General features: G+C 40.8%; 1 protein-coding gene across 1 annotated transcript; it reads right to left on the bottom strand.

Moving 5' to 3' along the window:
- Nucleotides 1-497: 497 nt before the first annotated feature.
- Nucleotides 498-8,203, bottom strand: APOBEC1 (apolipoprotein B mRNA editing enzyme catalytic subunit 1). The gene is made up of 5 exons (XM_028119685.2): nucleotides 8,188-8,203; nucleotides 3,690-3,717; nucleotides 1,841-2,238; nucleotides 1,351-1,469; nucleotides 498-644 (listed from the first exon to the last, which is right to left on the bottom strand). The coding sequence occupies exons 1-5, from the start codon at nucleotides 8,201-8,203 to the stop codon at nucleotides 498-500; spliced, it is 708 nt and encodes a 235-aa protein (XP_027975486.1).
- Nucleotides 8,204-12,708: the final 4,505 nt, after the last annotated feature.

Genomic DNA, 12,708 nt, shown 5'->3' with positions numbered 1-12,708 from the left:
TTTGAAATTACAAAGTGTGATGCCACCAGCTTTGTTCTTCTTTCTCGGAATTGTTTTGGGTTTTCAGGGTCTTCTGTGGTTTCATACAAAATTTAGAATTTTTTTATATTTCTGTAAAAAGCCATTAAGATCTTGATAGGGATTACATTGAATTTACAGATCACTTTGGGTAGTATGGACATTTTAACAATATTAGTTCTACCAACGCATAACATGGGATATCTTTTCATTCATTTACCTGTTTTCCAATGTCTTTTGTCAATGTCCAAGATCTCACAGAGTACAAACATTTCACTTCCTTAGTTAAATTTATTCTTAAGTATTTTATTATTTTTGATGCAATAGTGAATGGGATTTTTAAAAATTTCTTTTTTCAGATAATTTGTTGTTGGTATATAGAAACACAAACTGAAATTTTCTACATTCTAGTGGCACTCACTCTCCTGTGGGTCTTCAGTGTCTGCTACAGAAACAGTGTACACAAGGAACCATTCTATTCATTTCCAAGTCACAGGAACTTGTATCAGCCCTGTAGCTAAAAGGATATGGGGTGGAATCATTTGATAATGGCAGTTTTGAAGAGTAAGTCTGAACAATGTAAGCTGATTCTGACGTCTTGAAATCCTTAAACAGGGAGGGAGACTCTGGAAGAAAAAAAAGTTAGAATAATATTTTTCTTCATACTATTATTACCAGAAACATTTTATTTTATCTTATTTTAAGATTTATTTATTTATTTGAGAGAGAGAGAGAGAGAGAAGTGTGAGCAGGAGAGGGGGGAGGGGGAGAGGGAGAGATAATCCTCAAGCGGACTCCCTGCTGAGTGTGGAGGCTGAGGTGGGGTTTGATCCCAGGACCCCAAAACCATGACCTAAGCCAAAATCAAAAGCTGGTCACTTAACTGACTAAGCCACCCAGATGCCCCTACCACAAACATTTTAAAACATTAGTTGGAAGACTATTGAACAACTTTGAAGAGAATACAAATGGGACACCTCCATTTATTTCTTCAATAGGATGGCACACACCAATATGGGAAAGGAGAATATCTGCAATTCTGTAGAGCTAGCAAGTGTTGTAATAATAATGATAATAATAATTATATCAAGTTAATGTGGAGTCCACATATATTTTAGACCAGTTTATCCACTCCCTTCTCCTGCTTTCTTCCTACAAAGAGATTGTTTTGTTCTCACATTTTCTTCAGGTAGATCAAGTAGTTAAATAACCAAATTTCGGTATAAATGACAAAGAGATGGTGAGGAAAGTACATGTCAATTCATCAGAGAAGAAGTTTGAAGAAGGATGCTTCTTTTGGCATCAGAATCTCTATCCCTTAAAGTAACTTACTAGAATTATGCAGTGGAGTTCCAGTGCATACAGCTTCATCCATAGCACAGGGTATCTTGGCCAGTGATCTTCTTTCCCAGGTGGGTAGTTGACAAAATTCCTCCAGCAATGATGGTACTCTGAGGAAACACAAATCTTGGTTCATTCAACAAATACAGCAGAAAGTTACTTTAAAGGGAGCTCAACTTATAGATATACTTTATATAAAGCCTATTAGCCTCTTTGTCATTGGAGAAGGGCTACACTCCCCAGAATCTCTAAAAAAGAAGAAAGATGAAGATGGCTGAGAGGTCATAGTGACAGGAATGGAGAAAGGAGTCCTCTTTTTGATACTTCCTTACTATGAAATTCAGACCCGGTCCTTTCTTATGTTATTTTGGACTTTCACTTCTGAGACTTCGAGAGCGGGATAATCAATCTCCTGGCCTTGAAACATGCCAGCACCACAGTCTCTCATAAACACTCAAGATTCTTTGTTAATTGTTTTTACCTGGGACTCTCATAATCTGGATAGTCACACCACTGTTAATGAGGTCTCTGAGTCCTTGACGGTTTTGTGGATCCACATGCCAGAAAAGCCGTGCTACATAAATAACCAGAGTCACACTAGGGTGTTGACTCAAAAATCCTCTAATAGCCTTGGAGCATTCCCAACACGGACTCCAGGACAGGAACCAGGTGATGGAGCAGTGGATGGATGGGCAATACTGTCTTTCTGAAGTAAATTTTTCTATAAAATTGATTTCCACATGGTTGGAGGTGTTTTTGCCTGAGTTTCGCCAGATCTTATGGCTTGTGCCCCACTGGATTTCATAGAGCAGGCAGGCCTCTTTACGGAGTTCTCTGGGGTCAAAGAAGACTTCAAATTCCCAGGGTTCGATTCTCCTCCTAAAACACAAAAAGCACTCCCATGTTGTCATGCTAGCTTTAGAGGGAACTTGAAATCATTTCCTGCTCCCCTCTTCTATCAGGCAGATCTAAAACATGACATCTCAGGGCGCCCGGGTGGCTCAGTTGTTAAGCGTCTGCCTTTGGCTCAGGTCATGATCCCAGCGTCCTGGGATCGAGCCCCGCATCGGGCTCCCTGCTCAGTGGGCAGCCTGCTTCTCCCTTTCCCACTCCTCCTGCTTGTGTTCCCACTCTCTCTGTCAAATAAATAAATAAAATCTTTAGAAAAAATAAAACATGTCTCAGGAAACTTTTTTTTCTGTTTTTCAAAGTTATCTAAGGAGGTCCTTTTGAATTATCAGAGTTTCTCTCACAAGCATAGTGAAGAGATTTTTCCCAACTCATGTTATTTGGTTACCACTCTCTCTATACCATTACCTGGTAATTTAGAATTCAGGTATAAATGTGTCCTTGTTTCACTTTTAAAGGCTTCTCTTTATAGTCTAATCTTTCTGTCTCACCATGGAGTTGCCATGTCCCAATCGTTAATCTTCACCCAATCGTTAACCTTCATGACTCAATGGACTCTAACTAGATTTTAGTGTAGAAGCCTCAAATTGCCAACAAGATTCTATTGTCAAGTCTGAGAAGAGAGTCAGCCTCAGGATTCTTCCACATTAAATTCTGTATCCTAATTCCTCATAAGAAAAACATTCAAACTGCTCCCAATGACAACCTTATTCATTTTTTTTTTTAGGATTTTATTTTTAAGTTATCTCTACACCCAATGTGGGGCTCAAACTTACAACACTGAGATCAAGAGATACATGCTCTACCGACTGAGCCAGCCAGGTGCCCCTCCCAATGACATCTTTAGATTTAATATTTTCCATGCGTCAAAGCTGGAACTCAGGGGAGACTCAGGATTGTGCTGAGGACTCTTTGCAATATGGTTGAGTCATCAGCTTGTAATTACATCCTAATATTTCCACTCATCCCTAAAGTATTACATTTATTTACTACATAGATCAGTCCTTCCACCCATCATGAGATAATATATTCCCTGACAGAAGACCCCCTGTTATAATGCTACATCCAAAAAAATGGGCATATAGTATAAAACAAAAAGATGAAATCAAAGTGACAAATGAGGTCTCTGGACTTTTCACTAGTGGCTATACAGTCATGTGCTTTAAACAGAGAAGAAACAAAGGTAAGGCAACAATGGAACAAAGCTGGAAGGTGATTTATTTACACAAAACCCAAAAGACATACAAGCAAAGATACACAAAGATATAATCACAGAGAATGAAGTTAGAAGAGGCAAAAAGGAAAGAGTGGGAGCATGATAAAAGAAGAAAGGAAAAATATGGAAAGCTATAGTCCTACAGCTCTTAAATCCACTTATTCTTGGTTGAATTAAATGCTCACTATGATGGTATTATTCTTACCTCAAGGTGGCATCTCCAGCTGAAGGACCTGTTGACCAAGAGATGATTATGTCAGATAACACCCACATACAAATTTAGCTAAGAAAAAAATACTCTGTTCTTTCAAACCTGCAAACTGTCTCAGAAAAATGGAGTTAAAAGATTCTCTCCTGTATTAATTGAATTGGACCATCAAGAAAGGAAAGTTTCTAAGGGCTTTGCCAAAATCTATTTGCCCAATCCCAAACCAAGTAATCCTCCTTAAGGCTCCAACAAGAATGATTAAGTGAAATGAGAAAGTCATTCCTTAGAGGCTCCTATGTGTAATTTCTAAGTGTTTCCATAGTTTCTTGTACTTCCTTCATCATAGCAATCATGCTGTATTTTGACTGTTATTTATATGCCTATAATAACACTGGATTGTAAATTATGTGAGGTATGGATTACGTATATTTTGTTCCAGACCCTATCACACTGCCTGAAACATGTTGGTTAGTAATAGATATTTATTGAGAAAATGACTGAATGAATCTCACTACTATCCTTTATAGAATAGCTATAAGAGAGAGAGAGAACCATATTGTGCAGAGAAAATATATCTATTTTTTTTTAAAGATTTTATTTATTTATTTGAGAGAGAGAGAATGAGAGATAGAGAGCATGAGAGGGAAGAGGGTCAGAGGGAGAAGCAGACTCCCCGCCGAGCAGGGAGCCCGATGTGGGACTCGATCCCGGGACTCCAGGATCATGACCTGAGCCGAAGGCAGTCGCTTAACCAACTGAGCCACCCAGGCGCCCGAGAAAATATATCTATTATATATTGCTGGTGGGAATGTAAATTGGTACAGCCCCTCTAGGAAACAGTTTGGCAGTTTCTTAATTAAAAACCACACATGGGGGTGCCTGGCTGGCTCAGTCGGTAGAGCTATTAATGAGGGGCCTACTAAATGTTAGGCACTCTTTGAAGTACAGGAATAGGGAACAAAACAAATCCCTATGTTTATGTTCATGGAGTTTATGTTCTCAGCAATGGATTTTATTTGAAGTGTCCTAGAAGCCATTAGAGCATGTAAGGACTATTCAAGTTCAAGTACTGGATTTTAGAGGCCCATGCCTCTCAAGACTCAGAGCTTTGGGGATGAAATGGGCACTGGCCTGACCTGAATTCAGAATATTCATGGTGTAGAATTCTAAAACTTAGAAAGCAGAAATGCAAGTCATTTGTTTTATTTGGAGGAACATGGACATTTATTTTGGCAACAAGAACTCATGTTAAGGGTTTGTTCCCTGGTTATTTGAAAGCTAAAATTTGGGGAAGTGGGAGAAAAGGATCATAAATTGAAAGGCTCAATTGTCATTATTACCAATCTCTCTTTTCCAAGAAAGAGGAGACACAGAGCAAAAGGTTCCTTCCACATGATACCCTTTCTCCGTGGGCCAGAGAGACGCACAAGTCATTGCCACACCTGAGGGGGAAGTAGCCGTTCAGAGATGCAGCCAGGACGTTCAGTCTATCCTGCTGGCAAACCTTAACTCTGAGGTGGTGTTTTTAAGCCAAGAAGAGTCATAAGACCTGGAAGACACTTAATCCAAAACAGGAGGCATTTTGCCCAAAGCTCTGTGTGTGTGTGTGTGTGTGTGTGTGTGTGTGTGTGTGTGTGTGTGTGTGTTGAGGGGTCCAGAATGTGCCACTGAGGCATAAAAATTATTTGGATCTGAAGACATTCAAAAATAGACTGCCTTCTTCTGAAATCTTTTATTTTCCTATAAGCAGAGCCTTCCAAAAGAACTTAAAAGAAATCAACTGTCATAAGCCCCATCCCCTGGAACAAACCAGGAGAGTTTGACTCTTACCACTCAAGATACACACCCACACAGACATTGTCACAAAAACATAATATGTCCATCTAGTCTCCCAAGGGTGCATCTAGATTTCCTGAAAGTTTATTTGTTTTTCTATAAGTGCTCTTCTGCCTCTCTGCTTTTCCTATTAAGGTGGTATATAAGCCCCAAACTCTAAACACCTCTTTGAATCACATTTTTGTGAACTCTTGTACATAATTTTGTCTTTTCTGTTGCTAATCTGTCTTTTGTTAGTTTAAATCTGCAGGCACCCAAAAACAGAATCTAAGAGGATAGAGGAAATTTTTTCCTCCCCAGCTCTGTGTATGTGTGTGCTGGCTGTATCTGTTTGTGCATTTGTACTAGATAGTAGAGGGATTATCCAGAGAGGATCTATGGTGCAGTTTCCTGTAGATGGAAAATGACTCTAGCTGGAGTGTGGGACCTTTTTTTTGAGAGAGAGAAAGCATGTGCAGGAGCAGTAGGGAGGGGCAGAGGAAGAGAGAGAATCTTAAGCCCAGCATGGAGCCCAATGCTGGGGGGGCAGAAAGAGGGGCTTGATACCCTGAGATCATGACCTGAGCCAAAATCAAGAGTTGGTCATTTAACCAACTGAGCCACCCAGGTGCCCCTGAAGTTTGGGAACTTTAAAAAGAGAAATTAGCTGGCTGTTTAAAAAAAAAGGCAGAGTCAGGAAACACTATCCTAAGTGAGACCTGAAGAATAAACCTCTTATCCTTAAGAGGATGTACAGGGAATTTAAACACTGAGATGGAGGAAGAAGAGAGTGGCTAACAACTTGGAATGGGTACTTCTCAGATATTCCAAACTGGGGCCTTTGAACCAGCAGGTCCACTCAGAGGGAGCCCTATAGAAACAGAGGCCATACCTATAAAAGAAGATCATATTGATGGTGGGTGAAGCAGCAGTGAGAACTTCAGAGAGAGTGAGATATATTCTCAATATCTATCCCTTTGATGCAAGGCAATGATACCAGCCACATGAGTTGGGATTGTTTGAGGGATAAAATACCCCACCTTCAGAGGAAAGTCCAGGGAAATTACCCGGATACTTCAACTAAATAATGCTTTCCCCCAACATGCCACTCACAAGAGAATTCTCATAGAGGAAAAGCATAATGGAGAAAAAAATATATTGTTTCTTAAAACCCAAGACTGATTTGTGTATCCTCTCCTATCATCATGCCCACATTCCTGCAAAGTCTCCTAATGGGTCTCTTTGCTTCCAAGTCTTTTCTGCTTCCAGTTACAAAGGCACCAAGTGCCAGCTAAGTATGTCTAAAGCACTATTTTAGGGCTCAGTTAGTTAAGCATCCGACTCTTGATTTCGGCTCAGGTCATGATCTCAGGGTTGTGAGATTGAACCCCACGTCGAGCCACCCTGGGTGTGGGGCCTGCTTAAGATTCTCTCTCCCCTTCTGCCTCTCCCCTCCTCTAAAAAAAATAAAATAAGGGGCACCTGGGTGGCTCAGTTGGTTAAGCATCTGACTCTTGGATTCAGCTCAGGCCCTGATCTCATGGCTTGTGAGATCAAGCCCCACGTCAGACTCCTTGTTCAGTGGGAGTCTGCTTGGATATTCTCTCCCTCTGCTCCTTCCCCTGCTCATTTGCTCTCTCTCTCTCTCAAATAAAATAAAATAAAATAAAATAAAATATAAAACAAAATAAAAAAATAAAGCACTGTTTTAGTCATTGCTATGCTAGTCACAAATTCTCCAAAGATCTTCTCTGACCAAAAAGATCAACTTCATTTTCCTTAGCCTAGCATTCAAAGCCCTCCATAATATCATTCCAGGTATGTTTTCCTTTTTTTTTTTTTAAGATTTATTTATTTATTTGAGAGAGATAGGGAGAGAGAGAGTGGCAGGGAGGAGCAGAGAGAATCCTCAAACAGACTCTTGGCTGAGCGCAGAGCCCAACTTGGGGTTCCATCTCATGACCCTGAGATCCAGACCCTGAGATCATGACCCGAGCAAAACCAAGAGTCTGTTGTGTGACCAACTGTGCCACCCAGGCGCCCCTCCAGCTTTGCCTTCTAATCTCACTGCAGATTATTTCCCCAGATTCTCCTATAGTTTAACCAGTTTACTCTTTATATTTCCACACACAATCTTTGTAAATTCTCTCAAGCTCTTTGTGTCAGTCAACCGGGACTCTCTTCCTCTTTGCCAATTCAAATTCTACCCTTTCAGGATCCAGCTGAAATCCCACTTCAGCTGAAAATCATTTCCTTCCATATCCTGAAGTGCTCTCCCTCTCCCACAAATGTCTCCAACATTAAGTAACTGAACCTTAAATTATCAATTAACATGCCCTTGTGCTTTCACTTCTGTTGCTATTTTAAACTGTTAATTAACAGCTGTATTTTTTACTTAATTTTTTATTATGGTGAAATAAGCATTGATCTGGTGTCATTTGATCAAAATCATTTGTGGATGTGAATGGTTAGTATTAATAACAAAAATAAACCCTGTTTAAGAATAATATCAATATAGTAATAAATAGGAAAGTTGAAAGATGTCTAAGACACAAGCACACACACACACACTATGCACACACAGACACACACACATATGCACACACACACTATGCACACACACACAGATTTTGTCCTTTTCAAGAATACAGAATTTACCAGACCCCTGGGTCCAGTTTACCTTTGTCAGAAGCCATGGTGCTCTGTCACTGGACTTTTCCCTTGGAACTATATTACTGTGTGGATTGCTCTTACCAACAACATGCCTGAACATGGTAGGTGTGACCACTGCTACCTGGCTTGGGCAGAGAATGACTCAGTCCTGAGTCTCAGGCAATTACTGGGTATCTAGATTGAACCAAGTGTGGGGATTTGTATCACTATGTTGATAAGAAAGCTTATGATTCAAATAATCCTTTTTTTTTAAAAAAGATTTTATTTATTGGGTTGACCAGTTAGCTCAGCTGGTTAGAGCATGGTGTTAATAAAGATTTTATTTATTTGAGAGAGAGAGAGCACAAGCAGGGGGAGCAGCAGAGGGAGGGGGAGAAGCAGACTCCCCACTGAGCAAGGGAGCTTGCTGTGGGGCCAGGTCCCAGGACCCCGGACCCCGGGATCATGACCTGAGCCGAAGGCAGACTCTTAACAAACTGAGCCACCCAGGCACCCTTCAAATAATTAATCCAATAGAGTAAATCACTGAGGCTATCTGAATTTCTTTCTTTCTTTTTTTTTTTTAATTTTTTTTTTATTTGACACAGAGAGAGACAGACGTGGAGAGAGCACAAGCAGGCGGAGCAACAGAAGGAGAGAGAGAAGCAGTCTCTCCGCCAAGGAGGGAGCCCCATTTGGGGCTCGATCCCAGGATGATCCAAGCCGAAGCCAGACGCTTAACTGACTGAATTTCTAAGTTCTTCCCTGATAACATCTGAATTTAGTAACTTTTCCCTTTCCTTAAATTAACGCTGACCCATCATTCCTTATTGGAGGGCACAAAGGAAGAACAAAGGAAAGAGAATTAACCTGTTTGTATAACCTGAAGACTTTCAATGTTACCTGGTGAAGACACTATGGACTTGCCTTTTAGCTATTATTTACTTATTTCTAACTTCCTTCTACTTTGCTCTTTGCCCCCAGGGGAAGGGCACTGTTAGATGCAAAATCAGAAGAACTTTGGCCTCGAAGTTGGGTAATTAGTGTACAAGTCTTAGGTGATCTCTCTTCCTTTTTGAAGCTAAGGTTAAGTGTATGGCCAAGTCCACTTCTGCTTTTTCATCCTTCTTGAGAAAGTGAATACTGTGCTCCAGATTACCATTGCCTCCTGTTGTCTGACCCCTGGCTCAGGCTTCTCTGAGTTTCAGCAGACTCCCAGAATTGAGGTCACTTTCAAGACCTAAGTCTCCCTCCCTCTAGCACCTCAGATCTAGAGCTGCTGAATTTGAATCTCAAGTACCATGAACCCTCTACCTGAGCCCTAAATATAAGACATTCCTTAATTATGAAAGTCAAACTAGAGTTTCCGCAAGTAAAGCAGTTGTTCAAGTGGCAGGTTAGAGTTTTGTAGAAGGGGCAGAAGTGCCACATCATAAATGCAGGTCCTTCAGAAGCCAAGTGTTTCAAAGTTGTATTTGTGGTAAGTAGAAGAACAGCCCTTCAGAGATGTCTGCCTCCTAATATCTGAAACCTGTAAGTATGGTACCTTACAATGGCACATGGGACTTTGCAGGTGTGATTAACTTAGGGATCTTGGGGTAAGAAGATTATCCCATCATGAGTACCCTTATCCTATTATCCTATCAAAAGTACCCTTATAAGAGTGGTGCGAAAGAATCGGAGTCAGAGAAAGCCGGTTGACTATGAAAGCAGATATGGCTGGAAGGGGCCATGATTCAGGGAATGAGGATAGCTTCTAGAAGTTGGAAGAGCATGTAAATGGATTTTTTTCCTAGAGCCTCCTGAAAAAATGCCCTGATGACACCTTGATTTTAGCCAGTGAGACCCTTTTGTGTATTTCTGACCTCCAGAGCTATATGATAATTTATGTTGTTTTACACCACTAAGCTCATGGTAATTTGTTATAGCAGCAAGAAAAAACTAATGTGACACACTCACAGAAGGCATATATGCACTAGTTAAGATGGAGTATAATTTGAGTTTGTTTCTATTAGAATTCCTATCAAATACTCATCATCAGGGTACTTTTGATTAGATTTTGTGTTAGAAAACTCAGAACTGGGTCTCCTAGGGTAGCTCAGTAGATTTAGCCTCCGACTCTTGGTTCCGGCTCAGGTCATGATCTTAGGGTCATGGGATCCAGGCCCGCAAGGGGCTCTGAGCTCAGCAGGGAGTCTGCTTCTCTCCCTCTCCCTCTGCCCCTCCTCCACTTGCTCTCTCTCTCTAAAATAAATAAATAAATCTTTAAAAAAAAGTAAGCTCAGGGGCACCCGGGCGGCTCATTTGGTTGTCTGCCTTTGGCTCAGGTCATGATCCTAGGGTCCTGGGCTTGAGTTCCACATCAGGCTCCCTGCTCAGTGGGGAAGCCTGCTTCTCCCTCTCCCTCTACCTCTCCCCCTGCTTGTGCTCTCTCTCTCTCTCTCTCTGACAAATAAACAGAATTGTAAAAAAAAAAAGAAGAAGAAGAAGAATGTGTTCTCCACAACCCTATAGTTTACACTGTAGGGATTCCATGAAGCAACTGAAATTATTTGCAAAATATTGTGTGTTTATATGTATTATATTCTGGGGACAGTCTATATGTTTTACCAGGTTCTCAACAACACCCTTGATCCTCTAGACATTAGGAACCAAGTATTTTATTTTATTTTATTTTATTAAGATTTTATTTATTTATTTGTCAGAGAGAGAGAGAGAGAGAGCGCGCAAGCAGGGGGAGTGGCAGGCAGAGGGAGAAGCAGGCTCCCCGTTGAGCAAGGAGCCCAATGCGGGGCTCGATTCCAGGACCCTGGGATCATGACCTGAGTTGAAGGCAGAAGCTTAACCCACTGAGACACCCAGGCGTCCGGGAACCATGTATTTTAATGGATTTGCTCTTCCCTGTTTTAATCAGCAGAGGGCAGAAAAGTAATATAATTAGCAAATTCAACCCCCTATAAATAAGTCCTCAATTTCTGCCATCTATTTCCTGTCTTTGCTCTAGCTTTTTTTTTTTTTTTTAAGTGAGCTCTACACCGAAGGTGGGGCTTGAACTCATGACTCATATCAAGAGTCACGTGTTTACTGACGGAGCCAGCCAGGTGCCCCTTTGCTCTGGCTTTTCTCTAGGCTAAAATTCCCTACCTGCAATCCCCTTCTGCATTTGTCAAAAACCTACTCTCTCTGACTACCCATAACAAAAGCAGCCCTTCTTCTTTAATTTAGATGGATTCACTCTCTCCTTTCAGTTTCCCTGTGTATTCTGTTGATATCTATGGGAGTTATCACGTTCTTCCTTTCAAAACAGCTATTGATTTAATTATTGTTCCAGGAGGCCTTGGTCAATTACCCATATTAATCACTGCATAATTATTATTTTTTTGAAAGATGAAAATATAGGTTGTAACTAAACCAATCATTTTCAAGTAAGGTTCCAAAAGATCTGTGTGTCAGAAGATAAATTTCACATCACTGCAACAAGACAAAGGTGATGGTTGCAAAATATATGATAAATTTTTGCCCTAAAACAATGGTACCAGCTTGCTGTTTAATGTTGCTAAGCAAACAATTAAACAGAAAAAGTAAGAGAAGGCAGGGCTCCCGGCAGACCCACGGATCTATCTTTCCAACAGTGAACAGAACAGACCCAGGGACACCCCTTCTACCAGCCTCTGACCACCCTCCAAACTTTTTTTCAGTTGCAACCTTGGGAGCCATCTTCTCGGCCACCCTCTGCCTCTGGGACAAGTCAACATCCTGTTTTGAGCTTACCTACCCCAAGTATTCTACTCACAAGCTGAGCACAGAAAACTCTGTGATAATACTTGAAGTGCTTAATATTGTTTTGAGTAGAGAATAAATTGGTGAGAAAATAACCCTTGAATGACCCTTCGTGTCCTGATATTTATGTCTCATTTCCTATTTTAAAAGAAACAAAATTAAGGCCTGACTTGATTTTGGAATGCATCATTTTATGGCAAACGACCAAAGGCAGACACTGTGGCTTTCTACCTTTCAAGGCCTTCAATGAGCATCGAATTGAATTGAAATGAATTAAACTGATGGTGAAGTTTCAAACCAAACTGGCCTGTAAGTGAGTGGACAGACCTGCCAATAAATAAGATCACTGGTCTTGAAATGCTCTGAAATAGCCATACGACCCATCGGTTCACAATCTATTTATATTTTGGAATAAGAAGTCCTCCCCTGTGCCATCCTGCCCAAATCAGAGCATATAACTTGACTTACAGGGCACATGCCTGTTTGTAGACCAATTTGTCAGACATTAAATGTTCTAGTAGAGAAAGAGGATAATGTGTGTCCCAAAGCCATGAAGCCAGTAATGCATGTTCTTCTCTAGCCCTGGGCATAATGGCCCCAGGAGAAAACTTGATTAACTGGGGAGTGAACAAACCTGCCAACAACAGAACTGCAAGCAGAAGGAAATAGCTACCCTTTTAATAGTTTTAAGTAACTTTTTAAAATAATATAGGGGCGCCTGGGTGGCTCGGCCCATTAAGCAGCCAACTCTTGATTTCGGCTCAGGTCA

This window comes from Eumetopias jubatus, unplaced genomic scaffold (genome assembly GCF_037043125.1).
Source record: "Eumetopias jubatus isolate StellerSeaLion01/CBP00866 unplaced genomic scaffold, mEumJub1_p1.0 scaffold_8, whole genome shotgun sequence".
Classification (NCBI taxonomy): domain Eukaryota; kingdom Metazoa; phylum Chordata; class Mammalia; order Carnivora; family Otariidae; genus Eumetopias; species Eumetopias jubatus.
The sequence above is the reverse complement of the archived record's forward strand: the minus strand, read 5'-3'. Positions and strand labels throughout refer to the sequence as shown.

Excerpts from the sequence above, each read along its gene's own strand:
- APOBEC1 (XM_028119685.2), bottom strand. Across the intron at positions 2,239-3,689 it reads GCTGGAGATGCCACCTTGAG|GAGGAGAATCGAACCCTGGG; the intron begins GTAAGAATAATA and ends TTTGTGTTTTAG. Across the intron at positions 1,470-1,840 it reads CCAGATTATGAGAGTCCCAG|AGTACCATCATTGCTGGAGG; the intron begins GTAAAAACAATT and ends GTGTTTCCTCAG.